Source organism: Ochotona princeps, chromosome 14, assembly GCF_030435755.1.
Source record: "Ochotona princeps isolate mOchPri1 chromosome 14, mOchPri1.hap1, whole genome shotgun sequence".
Taxonomy (NCBI): Eukaryota; Metazoa; Chordata; class Mammalia; order Lagomorpha; family Ochotonidae; genus Ochotona; species Ochotona princeps.
In genome coordinates, this window is record NC_080845.1 from 55,404,375 (window position 1) to 55,421,787 (window position 17,413).

A 17,413-nucleotide genomic window follows, 5' to 3' on the forward strand; every position below is an offset into this window, starting at 1 on the left:
GGGGAGTAAATCATCGGACAGAAGATCTTCCTCTTTGTCTCTCCTCCTCTCTGTATATCTGACTTTGCAATAAAAATAAATCTTTAAAACAAACAAAAAAAGAACATCTTTAAGTATCCTTTGTGGGGCAGGTTTGAAAGAGGCAAATTCTTTTCCACTTTTTAACTTTTCTTTACTCTGGGAGAATTTTATTTCATTTTCAAAGACAAAACAAAACTTTGCTGGATATGTTATCCTGGGCCGACAATGTTTTGCTTTTAGAATCTGGAATATGTCACTCCATTCTCTTCTGGCCTGTGGAGTTTCCTGTGAGACATCTCCTGTGAGTTTAATTGGCATTCCTTTATATGTCAATTGATATTTTTTTCATGTGCACATTTAAGGATCTTTTCCTTATGTTTGATTGAAGAGAGTTTGATGATCATGTGTCTTGGTGAAGATCGCTTTTGGTCAAGCCTGTTGGGAGTTCTGTGTCCCTCCTGGATGTTGTTTCCCAAGTCTTTCTCCAGTTTAGGAAAATTTTCCCTTATTATTTCATTGAATACATTTGCAAACTCAGCTTCTCTTTTTGCACCTTCTGGGACTCCCGTAACTCTTATATTTGGCCTCTTAATATAGTGTCTTTCAATTCTTGAATACTTTTTTTGGCTGATCCAGCTCTGCTTCCAGCTTTTTGTTTGTTTCCCCTGATGACAGGAAATATCTTCCAATTCTGAGATTCTTTCTTCTGCTTGCCTTTTTCTATTTTGGAGACTCTCCACTGTGCTTTTAATTTGCTCCACCGTAGTCTGCATTTCTAATGTATCAGCTTTCATTTGATTGATTTCTGGTGTGACATATTCCTTGAATTCCTTGAATTCCTGCTTTACATGCTTCTTGTTGATAAGAAGCTAGGGCTGGGTAGACCCCGGGCACAGCCTCATCCCACCCCTAGGGGGCTCCTTGTGTTAATAGGGCCCCTTTTGTCAGTGATCACTTCCAGAAAAAACCCACGCCTTGGGGCCTACACTCTATGAATGCAGACCAATCACACTCCACGCCTGCTCTCCACAGCCCCTTCAGTTATGTTACACACTGGGCAACTGTGTGCCTGCCTTAATCGCCCAGGACTGGTTCCTAGTCAACCCAGAGTCCATGAAATGATCCCTATTGGCCATTCCTAGGCCTTATTTCCCTGTCTCACCTATTCCTTCCCTGGAAACCACACGGGAACTCTCTTACCCATCTTCCCCCACCTGGTCAACCCTAGTGCTTCCTAGTAGAACCTCCCCAACACTGCCCACCCAACACTCATGGTAATTTAATGTTCTAGTGATGGCCATTTTAAATTTGGCCTTTAAAATTTTCACATAAATATATAAACTCTTACTATAAATATATTTAAATAAAACAAGGTTTAATTCCAGGTATTTGGGAACTTTCCAGCTATATTTCTGCTACTGAGTTGTAGTTTAACTCCACTGTGGCCTAACAGTAAAACATTGTGGGTTTCCATTCTTTGAAATCTATTAAATCTAGTCCTGTGTGTTTCTTTGGCCCCAAATGTGGGATCTGTCTCAGTGCACGTCCCCTATGAACTGGAAAAGAATGTGCCTTCTGTGGGGTGAACCTGATTGTAGGACTCGAGTCTGTCAGGTTTGCTGGTTTTGCAGGGCTTCTGAGTTCAGCTACATCCTTCATGCTTTGCTGCCAGCTGGAGCGTTCATATCTGATAGAGGGGTCACAAAGTAATGGTGGATTCACCTATTTCGCCCTGTGATTGTATCCGATTTTTTTTTTTTAAAGATTTTATTGTTATTGGAAAGCCGGATATACAGAGAGGAGGAGAGACAGAGAGGAAGATCTTCCATCCAATGTTTCACTCCCCAAGTGAGCCCCAACGGCCGGTGCGCTCCGATCCGATGCCGGGAACCAGGAACCTCTTCTGGGTCTCCCACGCGGGTGCAGGGTCCCAAAGCCTTGGGCCGTCCCCTACTGCTTTCCCAGGCCACAAGCAGGGAGCTGGATGGGAAGAGGGGCCGCTGGGACATGAACCAGTGCCCACATGGGATCCTGGTGCATGCAAGTTGAGGACCTTAGCCACTAGGTTACCACGCTGGGCCCAGTTGTACATAATTCTTACTTTTGCTTCTTATATGCAAGGTATTTTCTTTCACTGGCTTCTTCTATCTGCATTTTTTCTTTATATTTGTTTTTCTGGAACTTGAATATAATATACTGATGTGTACTTTTCCTTTTTCTTTTTTAGAGAGAGAGACAGACAGACAGAAAGACAGAAGACAGAGGAAACAGAGAGCTCTGATTAGCAGGCCTGATTCCCATATGCCTGCAATGTACAATGTCAGGCCAGGCTGGGCCCAAGTCAGGAACTCCATCCAGACCTGCCATGTATGTGGCAGCAACTCAAGTCTTTGAGCCATCCTGTTTCCTCCCATGGTATATACTACCAAAACACTGCAATCACAAGCAAAGCTGGGACTGGAGCCCAGCGCTCTGATGTAAGATGTGGGCATCTTAACCAGTGGGTTAAGTATCTGCCTCTGTCCATATTTTAATTGAGTTGCCATTTAATTGTGGATTTATAAGTCTTCTTCATTCATTCTGTATATAACTCTCATGTAAGTTGCGTAGTCTGCAAATATTTTTTTCTCATTCTGTGGATTCTTATTTCACTGTTTTGTTTTATTTTGGTTTTTCACAAAAGCGTAAGTGTTTTGATTTAGATGACATCTAATTTACCTAGTTTTTCTTTTATCTTTGATATTCTATCCAAGAAATCATTGACTGCCCCCAATCACCAAGATTTCTTGCAATTTTTTAAACTAGGAGTTCTGTAGTTTTAGCTTTTAGCTTAGCTATCTAGTACAGTTTAAGTTAATTCTTTTATTGAGACAATGTACAGTTATGGGGGTGGATACATGTATTCAAAATGGGGTGACCAAGACAAAATCAGGAGCATTCTCTTCTCCAGCGCTCATCACTTCCTGGAGCTAGGAGCTCTCCCATCTTTCCCTTCTGGTTATTTTGCAATTCATGGTGAGTTGTTGTACACTGTAGTTATCTTCCTGTGCTAACACCAGTTCCCCCAGTGTTTCTCTTTGTCCTTCCTCCTCACCCTTCCCAGCCTCTGGTCTGTGAGACCACGTGTCTACCTTTCACAACTGAATGAGAATATGTGGCAATTGTCTTTCTGTGCCTGGCTTTTTCCATTGACCAAGATGTGTGAGGATTTACAGGGGTTGAGGGTGACCGCAGTCTTCTACACACAGTTATCCATCCTCTCAGTACCATTTATTGAAAAGGCTGTTCTTCCTCCTCCCACATTAAATTGTCTTGGCAACCGTGAAAGAAAAGCAGTTGATTGTGACTTGAGTTTTCTCTAAATCATTTTTAGCTTTAAAAAATGTTCATTTCCTGTTGTTGATGCTTTATTTTACATGACACAATAGCTATTCAGTTTCACCCTCAGCTCTATTGTGTTTTTATTTAGATTGGCATAAAAGAGAAGGAAGGACATTTTGGCAGATTAAATGGAGAATCAGAGTGAACGTAGGCCCAGAGCAAGAATACACAAAAGCACAAAAGAGTCCTTCAGAGAAAAAACACAAGCTAGCCCAGCTGACTGAAGTGAAAAGAACATTTATGACATTGTGGCGGAATTGAAATATGATTGTTAAATGATGGAAACCTGTTAGAAGCAGATTGTGGATAGTCTTTGTAAGTCTGACCAAGAAACTTTGTTTGATCCTAGCAGCAATGAGGAGCTGAGTTTTCAGAACAAGCTAAAGAGTGTCTGGCAGAGAGGTGGGCCAGGATGGAGAGATGAGTGGCACAGCACAGGGCCAGGGATCCAGAAAGAAGGGCAGTCCTCCCAGGCTGAAGAACCTGAGGCTTCTCATTAGAATCATGGCAGTAAATTCAGCGGGGAAAAAATCTACAAAACTTATTTTTCTAAAGCTGATTTTTAAATGAGGGGATAGTTAACAGTTGAGATGGTAAAAAAAATGAGAACTATGAATTAGAATTGGGTGATCAGAAAGTTGCTATTGCCTTTAAAAACTCAATATTACTTCATCAGTGAGGTGGAAGCTGATGACGTTATATGGAAGACGAGAGTGTAGTAGAATAAAGGGAAGTTGGACACATTTTTCATGAATTATTATAATAAAAAGAAGGCATTTTCAGTTTAATGGGAGAGGATAGTATAGCAGGTGACAGAGATATATACTGAAATAAGATCTCCAGAGATGTTCGAAAGTATTAATAGTGGGGCCATGTTGTGACAGGAAGTTAAGCCACTGCTGCTGGGCTGGAATCCTAGATGAGCACCAGTTTGTGTCTCAGTTCCGGTCCAGCTCCCTGCTAATGTGCCTGAGAAAGTAGCAAAAGATGGCCCAAGCACTTGGGATCCTGCCACCTACATGGGAGTCCTGGATGAAGTTTCTGGCTCCTGGTTTCAGCCTAGCCTAGCCCTGGCCATTGTGGCCATTTGGGAAGTGAACCAGTGGATGGAAGACCTCTGTCTCTCTCTTTCTCTCTCTCTCTCTCTCTCTCTCTCTCTCTGTAATTTTGTCTTTCCAATAAGTAAATACATCTTTTAGAGAGTATTAATTATAACAGAAAAATTAAACACAGGAGACAATGATGATGAGCTTATAATTTAGCAAATTGGGAAGTTAGAAGAACTCCCAAGATGATGGAATGGATAGGATCTGTATCCACCTCGGCTAGAAAAAAGTTTCAGAATTTGTAAAAGAAGGGAGGACCTGCAAGATTGATCACTGATGGTGGAGATTATTTATCGGAGTTGGTGTTGCTGATTAAATTTCCATGTGTGAGGATCAGGCATCTAGTGTAATAGTTGAGACACTGGTCAGGATACCCATGTCCGACACTGGAGTGCCTGGGTATGATCGTAGGTTCAGCTCCTGTCCCCACTTCTTCCTAATATGATGGCCACGTAGTTGGATCTCTGCCACCCTTGTGGAAGATCTTGTTTGGAGTTCCTGGCTGCTGGCTTCATCTCCTCAGCTGTTGCAGGCATTTGGAGGAATGAATAAGCTAATAGGAGCTTCCTCTCTCTTTCTGCTTCTCCAATAAAAAGCTAATAATGGTAGCAGTTTGTTTCTGTACATGTGTGTTTGTGTGTGTGTTGAAGGGTTAAATTTTGCCTTCTTCTAAGGGTAGGAGAAAAGAGAAATCTGTTGTCCTTCAGTAATAGGACATTCAGCCTTCCTTCGGTGGACCACACTAGTAAAGACATCAGTAGTAGCAAGCTAGAAAACATGGAGAGATTTTAGATACACAGGTTAGTGTGTGTGTGAGAGAGAACCACATGAGGAAACTTCAAAAAGTTGACAGAAAAATGAAATTGAAAGATAAGTTTGTTTTGGCATGGAAACCTTTTGAAGTCATGCTTTTTTTTCATAATGCACATTTTTCCATAAGTTCTTTGAAGTTCATTAATAACAGAAAGCAGACCAGATTTTAATCTGACTGGGGAAGCCCAGGACTGGATGCAGAAAAGGTGGAGGGCATGCCTGCATGGCATTGCTTTTCTTGTCCAAAAATGTATATGGTATTGGTAGTGATGGTTATATATTTGGAGATAGATACAGATAGTCCTCTACTTAGAATGATCCCATTTGGGCTAGGCATGATGGTTCAACTGGCTAATACTCCCGCTTCAAGCACCAGGATCCCATATGGGCACTGGTTCATGTCCCCACTGCTCTACTTCCCATCCAGCTCCCTGCTTGTATCCTGGGAAAGCAATTGAGGACAGCCCAAAGTCTTGGGACCCTGCACCCAAGTGAGAAACTCAGAGGTAGCTCCTGGTTCTGGGCTTTGGTTGGGCTCAGCTCAGCTCAGCTCCAGTCATTACAGTCATTTGGGGAGTGAGCCAGCAGATGGAAGATCTTTCTGTCTCCTTCTCTCTGTAAATAACCCTTTCCATTAAAAATAAATAAATTTTTTTTTAATAAAAATGATTCCACTTAGGATTTTTGACTTTATGCTGGTGTGAAAGTGATGTGATCTCAATAGAATCTGTCTTTTGGACATTGAATGTTGGTATTTTCCTATATATAGCCCAGTGCTAGTGAGGGGTGGCAGCAGCAAGCACAGCTTCCAGGCAGGACTGTGATCACAAGGGGGACCCACCAGGCTCTCCAGGGCCTTGTGCAGCTGAGCTAGGATGTGCTAGGAGAATCCAATGTCTTTTCAAGCTCCCTGATGTCTTCCACTTATGATAGTTTATTGGGAAGTGATCCCATAGTAACACAGGGGACAACTAGTCACTCTGGGATTTTCTATTTTGGTTGTGGAGAAAGAAGAGCCTAATTGATTTTACTTCATCTCAAGCATCTGATGAATGTTTCTGGTTCATCTCAGTCATCCCAGTAGCCCTAGATACCAGTCAGGAAAATATTTGCCTTTTGTACGTTTGCCTATGTGCAGATGAAACTAGGAATGTGAACTGTTGTGGGTAGTATCTGCCTTTAGGCACAAAAAATCCTGCTAAAGCCAAGTGGCTTGAAACATCAACTCATTGTTTGCAACAATTTGGGGCTTGGCTCACTCTGCTGGGTATTGGTTCTTCTCCATTTGATATGGGGCGCGGGGTGATGTCACACTTGGGGTCATCTGGAGGCTCAACCAGGGCTGACTGCACCGAGATGACTTCATTGCACGTCCAATGGTTGGTGCTGCCTGTGGGCTGAGTCAGACTTCCAGCAATGTGGAGCAAAGCTGCAAAGCTTCGTAAGTTCTCGGCCCTGGCACCCACATGATGCTTGCTGCAAGCTATGGGCCAGAGCTGAGCATAAAGGCAGGACAGAGTCAAATGGGAGAGCATTTGACCACCATCCATTGATGACATAAATTATGAAGAGTCTGACCATTTTTAACCCCTCACTAAGGAGCTAAAGAAAATCCAAATGTAAAACATCTAGCAGTATCTCTAGTACAAAGCAGGTGATTTCAAAATGTTCATTGTTTTTGTCAGTGTCATCATTATTAGCTTTTGTTCTTCTGAGTGGAAAACACTTTTCCTGGGGAGGGAAACGCGTGAGTGTTCATTTAATGAACTACATCAATCAGTGTGTTAGACAACACATAGTAACCAAGCCATGTAGGATTCTTTGAGCCAGGAAGAAGGTTGAAAAGGCATGTGCTGTTAAAACGTGTGGTCTTTAGCTGAACACAATTTATTTGGTAGACCTAGACTAAGGAGAAAATAGAATAAATTTCATGGTATAAAGTTCTAAATGTGTCCCACTGGCAAAGTTCTGAAGATTTCAGAAGTGTTTTTACCTGATTTTTGATTTCTGTCTTTTCCTTGCATTGTTCTTACAGGGACTCAAATCTCAGCAGAATGTCCCTCATTAAAAACAAAAGCCCATCTACAGGCAATGAGGCGTCCGAAGATCTTGGCTACTCGGTACGTGCTCCACAGTCAACAACTTTCACATTCAAGGCTCACTATCAAATACAGCACACCTAGCAGGGATAGGGAATAGCATAATTTCATTTCAGTGACTTAACCCTTTTTTCATTTTTTCTATTTTTTAATTTTATTTTTGACAATCTTTACATAGTAATTAGGGTAAAAAGGTTCAAGGGCTACAGGAAAGTGGGTAAGACTATTTCCACATTGTTTCCTTCATGTATCTCAGGTAAAGGGGGATATTAAGGGAGAAGCCCCACCCAATCTCCCACCCACCCCAGGTCCTGGATATGGGGCATGCTCCGAGGGTCCTGCTCAAGTGGTTTTGATAATTCAACAGTTATGAATTGCTGCCAATCTCACCACTCCAAGCACGATGAGGTCATTGAAGAATCTACTGATTGATATAGTCCGTCTTAGAGTCTCCGCTTGCCCAGTTTTTTACTGCCAACATATGGCTGAGGTGGTTGGTTGACTTGTTCTGTCCTCTGTCTTTTCATGGTTAGGGTTCTGAGTCCCGCAGTTCGACTGGGGAGATCCCCAAAGAAACATTGTCTGAGGTGATCCCAGACCAGATTCTTGTATGTACTAGCAAGAACAGGGCCCGGCACAGTCCATCGCCCAATCAGCTGGTGGTTGCAATTGCTGGGTTGGTTCTGTTTCCAGCGCTGTCTTCCACGCAAACCAATGGGTTGTTGCAGTCCAGCCTGGTTCTGCCCAGCATACACTCATCCCTCACATCAACCAGTGGGAGCTGCAGCCTAGTCAGAGCGACCCACAATGACCCCCACTAGGCCCACTCCCTGCCCTAGTTCCAGTGCTTGCCAGTATGTATATCAGACTAGTCCAGTCTGTTACAGTAAAACAATCATGCTTCCCTAGCAAATTTTCTCCATCATGACCATCAGTTTTAAAGAGCTGTCTGCTCACTTCGGTATCCTTTCTGTCCACTAGTCTTGTGATAGAAAAAACTAGGATTAGAAGAAACTAGTTGGCAGCCACTTTTGACAGTGGCTCCTTTGGTTTTCCAGTTTAATGACCCAAGAACTCTTTTTGAGAATGATGAGTTTGTAGGCAGAATGCTTGAGAAAGTATTCCTTCAATATAGGAATTAAGACAGGGAAGAGCTTTCTTCCACCAGCAACTCTTCTCAAAACTTGCACGATTATCACCATTGGCTTTGGTGGAATATTCTGGTGAATAGTGACTACAGTGTCTTCCTCTGCACAGCTGTGGCTACATTCTGAGTTCTTTGGACACCAGAAGGAAAGCTTAGCTATCTGGATAATCTTGCCCCCTTCCTCAATACAAACCAAAAGCAGTCTGCAAAGATCACAGTTCCCACAGCTTTCTCTCTCCAGGGTCACTCAGAGAATGTTAGAATTGGAAAGGTCTTAGAGACTTTCAAGTCCAATCAGGTCATTTTATTACGAAGAGCTGAAGAGATCTGTCTAATGAATGCATCTTTTGAGGAATGAGTCTGAGATTTGATCTTCTCTTCCCTATGCCACAGTGCCACCACCGACGTGGCTTGGTCCAAAAAAGCTGTCCTCCAAAAACGAGTGTTTCTGGTTTTATATCTGCTTCTTATCCAGCTGTTCTGTACTTGTGGGTTTGCCAGGTTATTAATCACTCTCATGATTTCCTACATTTTTTTCCTGCCCACAGCTGCCAGAATTCTTTCAATGTATTGAGAATTTTACTAAGGAAAGCAAGAAATCCAGTCTCCTGAAGACTCAGGGTATTTCACTGGTGGAGGCCCAGAAAATGCTTACTCAAAATGTGAACACTATGTCCCTTGTCAGTGGCACCGGGGAAGAGAAACAACAGCCCAAGACAGTCTTCACGTGCAGGGTGGTGAAGAAATCGGAGCGCAAGCCAGAGTCCATGACTGAACTCCTGCATCGCAGCCTGGTGTCCGACTCGCTCTTGCCCGTGGAGAGGCTCTTCCGGTCCCGCCAGAGACTCGTGCAGATGGGCATCCCACCCCCCATGCACTCTTTTCCCTATGACATTCTCGTCGGTCACTCAAAAGCTTGGACTCTGATCACCTCTGAGCAGGAAATTTCGAAAGTCACAATGCCACAATGGACAGGCTTTCTCAGCAGCCCGCTGCCCAGGAAAATCTGTGAAGACAGACTCCCTAAAGTCTTCTTGGTCTACCGAGGTAATCTGCACAGAGGATGTGGGGCTGGGGGCTGGGGGAGCAGAAATCCTCTGGGGTACCTAGGTAACTTAGGTTGAAGAGTGACTCAGGGAAACTAGGAGCTAGAGGGTTGCTGGGGCACTTGCTCTCTGCCACGACAGTGCAGCACAAAACACACAGTCAAAGCTTCCAGGGTCAAGTGCCAGAGTGACTCCCAGAAATGGTGACAATTTAAGCCCCACAAAATTTTCCTTTCTAAAATGCACCTGTCTGACTTGGACTCTGAAGCATCTGTGTGCTTCTTGTGACAGGAAGTTGTTTTGAGTATTTTTTTTTAAAGTAACTTGACTATGCTTCCATTAAGGGGATTTCTGGGAAATTATTTTTTGCCCTAAAACTTGATCCTTTCCTTATTATCATTTCAACCATATCAGTAGTGTCAACAGAGGCCAAAAAACAACAGGAGAAGCTCTTCATTTCTGATGATGGAAAGGTATCCACCAAAGACCAAAGACCACATGCATGCATGTACAATATATGGTGGTGATTGGTTTTTTAACTGAAACTATTTTAATTTTTAAATGTATTAATACATAACATATATATGTATATTATGCACTATGGTGCAATATTTCCCAACATACACACTAGTGTAAGTTAACCACATTGGGTAACCAGGCTTTCTTTCCCTTTCCACATATTTTCATTGTGTCTGGAGCCTACTCGCTCCTCTGTTCCATTTCTTTATACAGTCACTCCACTGCACTATGAAACACTAAAACACCTACCGCTTCTGGTTGACTATATTTTGTACCTGCTATTCCCCTAACACCAATTGTTCCTAGGCTGTAAATAGTCACTATTCTAAGCTTAGAGGAACTTAAAGAAATCTTCCACATAGGAGAGAGAACAGTATTTTTGACTTTTCTGTGTCAGGCTTATTAAAGAAATGACTTAGATCTATCCATTTTGCTGCAAATGTCAGGGTTTTGTTCTCTTTTTTTTATGCCTGAGTAAAATTCCATTGTACACATGCACCACGTTTCCTTTTTCCATTCTTCTACTGGCGAACACCTTGGGTGATCCCATATTTTAACTACAGTGAATGGTTCTGCAATGAACATAGAAGGGCAGGTATTTCTTTTGTATGCTGATTTCACTTCCTTCAGATACATTCCTAGAAACAGGAGTTCTGGTTGCTGGAGTAGCTTTCTCTTTGTAGTGCTTTGTAGGTCTCTACACTAGCCTCCATAATGGCTGTACTGATTTGCATTCCAACCAACAGTATACAGTGAAGCCCCTTTCCCTTAGCCACATCCTCACCAGCATTTGATGTTGTCTTCTCTTTCTTTCTTTCTTCCTTTCTTTTTTCTTTCTTTCCTTCCTTCCTGCCTGCCTTCCTTTCTTCCTTTATTTAAATTAATTAATTTTATTTCCCCTGCCTCCTTCCCAAATCCCCTCCTCCCACCAAATTCCTCTGTATTATTACTGTAGCATAGCTCTTCATAAACAGTCACATGTTCATCATTACGAGCATGGACAATGTCAAGATTCAACTGATAGTTTCATTAGTGGTCCATCTTTGAAAAGTAGAGATGCACACTGCACTGCATCCTCACATCCATTACACAGTCACCACACATCCCTCTTAAATGAAAAACCACAATACAAAATCAACAACAGGAAGAAAAATAGAAATTTACAACATCTCTTGCATTTTTCAAGAGGTTTTGATAGTTCAACAGTCCTGAATTGCTGGCGATCCTGCCTCTCCAATCACGATGAAATCTCTCCCAAATCCACTGGCTGCTATAGTCCACCTTAGTGTCCCCATCTGCCCAGATCTTCACTGCCAATGATTGGCTGGGGTAGTTGATCAATTCGTTCTGTCCTCTGTCCTCTGCCATGGTACCAGGTGTCCTGTGGAGGCTCTAATGTACTGCCCTATCCTCCATGTACATTTGGATATGCTGTCCTCTGCTCCATCTGAGCCACTGAGGAGGCCCAGCTCTGACACATCCACTCCCACAGTCAGTCCATTGAACCTGCAATCTCTCCATGGTTAGGGTTCTGAGTGCAGCGGTTCAGTTGGTAGGGAATCACCCAAGAAACCTCTGAGGCCATTCCAGACCTGATTCTTCTGTGTGTTTGCCAATACAGGGTCTGGTACCATCTGGTACCCAAATCAGCCTAGACACACACACTGGTAGTTGCAATTGCTGGGTCAGTTCTGTCTCCAGTCTCATGTTTTACAAAACCCGATGGGTTGTTGGAGCCCAGCCCAATCCTGCCCACCCCATACTCAGCCTTCACGTAAACCAGTGGGAGCTGCAGCCTAGTCAGAACAACCCACAAAAACCCCCACCAGACCTGCCCCTGCCCTGGTTCCAGTGCTTGCCAATATGTACAGCAGACTGGTCCCATCTGTCCCACATCCTGTTCAGCTCTCTTACATTGATGGGTATTGAAGCCCAGTTGTCCCAACTATCCAATCCACACTGGTGCCAGTGGATGCCACCGTCTGTCTAGGCCATGCCTGTGCCTGACAGAATTTGGCTCCTGTACAAGCATCTGCCAGCTGATGCTGCAGCAAAGCCCAGTCAGTCCACACTGACACTGGCTTATGCATGTACCAGAAATTACAGTCATCCCAGCCTAGCTTTTCCCTGATCCAGCTCACATGAAGGCCATCAGATGTGGCCCTGCCCAGCCTGATCTGCCCCCATCCCAGCTCTCATGTTCACCAGTGGGAGTAGTAGCCCAGCAGGGGGACCTTCAAAGCCCCCTCATTGGGGCTATCCCCACCACCCCTCATATTTCACATGTGCTGGTTGGGCCCAGTCTGGCACAGTCCCCTCACCTCGGCATTTTCCAGTGTGTGCTGTGGCCTGGCCAGGTCAGGCCCACCCCCAATTCCAACTCATGCTGCCACTTGGATTCGCCAATTGTTGATGTGAACTGACCCAGTCTGGCCTGCCCCCGACCTGCACCAAATGTATGCTGTACTGCATCTTGGTCTGGTCTGGGCTGCTTCCGTCTTGGTTCTTGCACTTGCCTGCAGGAAGCATGTCCCGACAGAGGAGTTCCTCAGGCTCCTCCATCCAGATCTCTCCCAATGCCAGATCTTGCACACACTGGTGGGTCCATGAGCTAGTCACCTCCTGTCCTAGCAGGAACAGTGGCCATTCCTCATCGGCCCTCACCCACTCCAGTTCTTTTTGTTGGGCACTACATCCCAACCAAGCGTGCTCTATACTCAGACACAGCTCACACATGGCTGAGCGGGGACAGAGACCTGGCCTAGCCCGTCCTATACCTACCCTGGTTCTCACGAGTATCAGTGGGTGCTGGATTCTAGCCCAGTCTGGAGCATCCCATACCCAGCCCATACACATGCCGAGGGATTCTGCAGCTATATCCAGACCAGACCAGACCACAGCCCCTACCCTGGCCCTCGCGTTCTCCAGTGGAGATCACTACCTGGTCAGGGTGTCCCCTTAGCTCCCCAAACAGGTCTGCTCACCTCCACAGATTTCACGCATGCCAGTGATTGCTCTGACCTAGCCTGGCATAACCGCCATCCGTCTTAGCCTTTGCCTTCGGATGCTGTAACCTGCCCTGACCTAGCCAGCCCCCAGTCCCAACTCTCGCTGGTGGATGCTGAAACTTGGCCCTGCTCAGTCTGCTCCCATCTCCATTTCATGTGAGCCAGTAGGTACGATACCCTAACCTGGCATGACCTGCACTCCAGCCTGGTTTCTGCACTCGCCAGTGGGCTAAGATCTGCTTGGCCCTGCCTGATCCACCCCCTTCCAAAACCAACCTACATGCTCGTCAACGTATGGGGCTACCTTGCCCAGCTTGCCTGAGCCCTAGGCCTGAAACACATGCTCACCAGTGGGAGCTATGTTCCAGTCGGGGAGTCTCCCAGTTTCCCCACTCAGTCCACTCCTAGATCCAGATCTCACATGCTCCAGCAGGTGCTAGGCCCTTGCCTAGCATAGCCGGCCCCTCCATCTTGGCCTTTGTATGAGCTGGTGGATGTTGCGGGCTGGCCTACACTACATCCTGTTTTAGGATGCACATGCAGGTGCTGCAGCTTGGACCTGCCCAGCCTGTTCTCAGCTCTAGTACCCATGAGTGTTGGCAGGTTCCATGTTCACTTCTAGTTCAGCCAGTCACCACTCCAACTCTTGAGCTAACCAGCAGGATTTGTATTTCCATTAGGTTGGGCCCACTTATCCCCCACAGAATCTACCCCCAGACCTGGGTCTCTCATGTATTGGTTAGTGTCATGGCCCTGTGTAATGTGATCTGTCCCCTGTTCCAGCACTCAATTAGGTACTTACCTCTAGGTCTGCTAGACAGGCCCCCAGCCATAACTCTCATGCAATATGGCGTGTGGTGGTCAGTGATGCTCTGCAGTAACAAGCTCATCTCAGGACTGTCACATGGGCTGATGAATCAGTCTGATCCATATAGATCTTCCAGTCTCTCCCCTCCATACCACCAGGTCTCAGTCCCCTCACTTACCAGCCAGTACCGTGGCCCTGTTGTTGGGTGTCCTTCAGTATTAATTCCTCACTTTCACATATGGTGTCCATATCTATGGATGTCCCTAGGCAATGTTTTGTCACCCCAACTCCCCAGAGCTCATTGACAGGCAGCCAGTGGGCAAAGCCCATTGCACAAAGAGTGCACTGACCACCGGTGGAATAAAGATGGTGCCGTCTGCTTAAAAAGTGACTGGGGGTGGGCTGCTTCGCGGATGAAGCAGAGTTCTCCTCACGTGCCCAACCCGCCCTTCCTTCCTTTTTTTCTTTTCTAATAGTCATCCTAAGCAAAATGAGATGATACTTCGCTATAGTTTTGATCTGCATCTCGCTGATGGCTGACATTATTGAGCATCTTTTGATGTATTTATTGGTCATTTGTCTTTATTCCTTTGAGAACTATCTATTCAGTAGAGCCATCATCAATATCCTAACTGCACTGTTGAAGGTTTTGTTTATTTGTTTGATTTTTAGTTGTATATCCCGGACATTAATTCCTTGTCTAATTCAGGTTTTCAAATATTTTCTCCTGCCCTGGCAATTGTTTGTTGATTCTGTTGATTGTCTTCCTGGTTGTGCAGAATCTTCTTAGTTGAGTTTTAATGAGGAGTATCTTAGATTTCAGGTCTCCGTATTCCTTATAGGCTAAGTCAATATTTGAATCCTTTTGCAGTTGGTACCTGATTCCAGACCATTTGCATAGCAAATTTTTAGTGCTAACATTGTTATGTTAAAAGCAGCAGGAGAGGGAGTGGGCATCTAGCTTAGAGCTTAAGATGCTTCCCACACCACTGAACCCAGGTTTGATTCCTGACTCCACCTCTGACTTGGCTTCTTGCTGATGCTTATCTGGGAAGCATCAGGTGATTGGTGATTACTGTCACCATTTTGCTCCCATCACCTGCAAGGGAAACTTGGATCGAGTCCTTAAAACTTTGACCCAGGCCAGGCTCATCCTAGTTCCAGCCATGTGAGCATTTGGGGAAGAAAACAGCAGATGAAAGCAAGTGTTCTCTCTTCATGGAAAATATTTGTAATAAAAATGCATGGTTTCAAATATTTCAAAATAAACGTGTCCACTAACACCATTTTTCATGAACTCTGTGAGGTATGCTTGTACACAAAAGCTTCTCTTAGGCAGGTTCAGAATCCCAGGTCATAACCCAGCACAAGGATGGAGGCTTGACCGGGCAGTGTAAGGTCAAAGGTGACCATTCAAAGGTCATCATAGCTAAGCCACAGAAGTGCAAACTTTGATCAGCAGGTTGGAGAAGTGATGCTGGAAATCTTCCTCCCCCTCCTCTCAGTTGCTCATGAGGTTCCGTAAGAAGGATGGCAAGAATTTCCCACAATAAGTAAGGCAGTCCTCCTACTTGTACACTGTACTCATCAGCACTTGTTTAGTAGCTGGTGCTGGTGGTTTGTTTTTAGTTTTATAACATGTTTGGTCATGGAAGGAGTTTTCGGGAAGGGAAAAGATATAGTTGCTGAGTAGGGGGGGTGTCATATGAAAAAACTTCGAAAGTTCATGAAAGGCAGAACTAAAAGATAAGTACCATTAGTAACAAAAAGGAACTTGAGATCCACATAAGTTTGTCATAACGTGCATTCTCCATGAACTCTTTGAAGACCCTTCTCTGAATGTACCTAGCTTGATGTCCTATGGCTTGTTGTCTCTCTGAAAACATTGCAACTGCTAATGACACTCCAGTCTACTAGATCCTGAAAGAGGGCATGAAACCGCCAGGTGCTAGCTAAGTCACACAGGTGAGAACTTCCAGCAGCAGCCTGGAAGAAATGGCACCAGCACCCTGCATAGCTCTCATCAATCTTCCTTCATTCAGCTGCTCATCAGGCTCCTTTGCCCTGTGCCTCTTTCTATTTGCACCTGTTAGTATACATGGATCCACTGAGACATTTCTTCTACCTGCTTTAGTCCTGCAAGGTCTAGTAGCACTCAGTCAAAGCCACCCAAGTGCCTATTTATGGGAGGGTTTTAAGTGAAAAGAATACGGTAGGATCCACTTTACTTGAAAAGCTTCAGACACAGCTTTGTGCTAGCAGTGAGAAGGAGAACAGGTTAATCAAAGGCTTATTCTATCCAAAAACATCTCTGATTAACTGGAGGTTGGACAGTATCATTATGTGATTCTTGAAAAATATGATTCTTTTCAGAAAAACAATTCATAGATCTAAAGGACCTGGAATTGAAGTATTTTAAGGGACTTGTCAAGTGGAGCCGCACTACTTCAATTTCATTTTCAAAAATCAGCTATGATGCTGACAAGAGATACGTGGAGAGCCGAGACATGCCTGTCATATTCCCCCCTCTGACTCGTAAAACTCTGTTTGTTTATCCTCAAGTTGATTATGAAAAAGAAGCAAATTATCGTCTGAGATGGGAAATATAATTCATTAAAATATTCTGGATATGTGCTTTTGCTGTTGAGATCATTGAATTTACAAGTAATGGCAACGAAGAGGAGATACCCAATAGAATAACTGAACCAGGTCTACACAAGACTCACAGAAGGTCCAAAGCGGTTCAGCTAACATGGAGGCATGGAACCTAGCTGATCTGCTATCATGAGACCCTGTGTGGACCCATGAAAAAATTTTTTAAGATTTATTTATTTTTATTGCAAAGTCAGACATATATAGAGAGGAGGAGAGACAGAGAGAGAAATATCTTCCGTCTGATAATTCACTCCCTAAGTGACTGCAATGGCCGGTACTGAGCCAATCCAAGGTCAGGAGCCAGGAGCTTCTTCCAGGTCTCCCACGCAGGTGCAGAGTCCCAAGGTTTTAGGCCGTTCTTGACTGCTTTCCCAGGCCACAAGCAGGGAGCTGGATGGGAAGCAGTGCTGCCGGGATTAGAACCAGTGCCCATATGGGACCCTGGCGCGTTCAAGCCAAGGACTTCAGCTGCTAGGGCACTGGGCTGGGCCCGGACCTACGAAATTTATTTGGAGCAACACACTAAAGCCAATAAGATGATGTGAAAACAAAGGAGAATATGCCCAACTGGGAATAACTCTTCAAAACATTTTAAGCACATGAGAGAAGTCCATCATCACAAAATAGTTGATAGAATGAACAGAAAGAATGAGTACCTGAGGATTAGTAGCTGAGAATTTTAATATGTGAACCACATAGAGACGTTATGAAACAGAGACAGAAGATTTGAAAAGAAACAAATAAGAAATATTGGGAAATGAAAAATGTAATCAATGAAAGTAATGAAAAGAACCTTCCATAAATTCTCTC

General features: G+C 44.3%; 1 protein-coding gene across 1 annotated transcript; it reads left to right on the forward strand.

Moving 5' to 3' along the window:
* The first annotated feature begins 2,943 nt into the window (after nucleotides 1-2,943).
* C14H9orf153 (chromosome 14 C9orf153 homolog) lies at nucleotides 2,944-16,581 on the forward strand. Its single transcript, XM_012925743.2, has 4 exons — nucleotides 2,944-3,036; nucleotides 7,357-7,441; nucleotides 9,116-9,614; nucleotides 16,322-16,581. Exons 2-4 carry the CDS (start codon nucleotides 7,376-7,378, stop codon nucleotides 16,555-16,557), a joined length of 801 nt encoding a protein of 266 aa, XP_012781197.2. The 5' UTR covers nucleotides 2,944-3,036; nucleotides 7,357-7,375; the 3' UTR covers nucleotides 16,558-16,581.
* The last annotated feature ends 832 nt before the right edge of the window (nucleotides 16,582-17,413 follow it).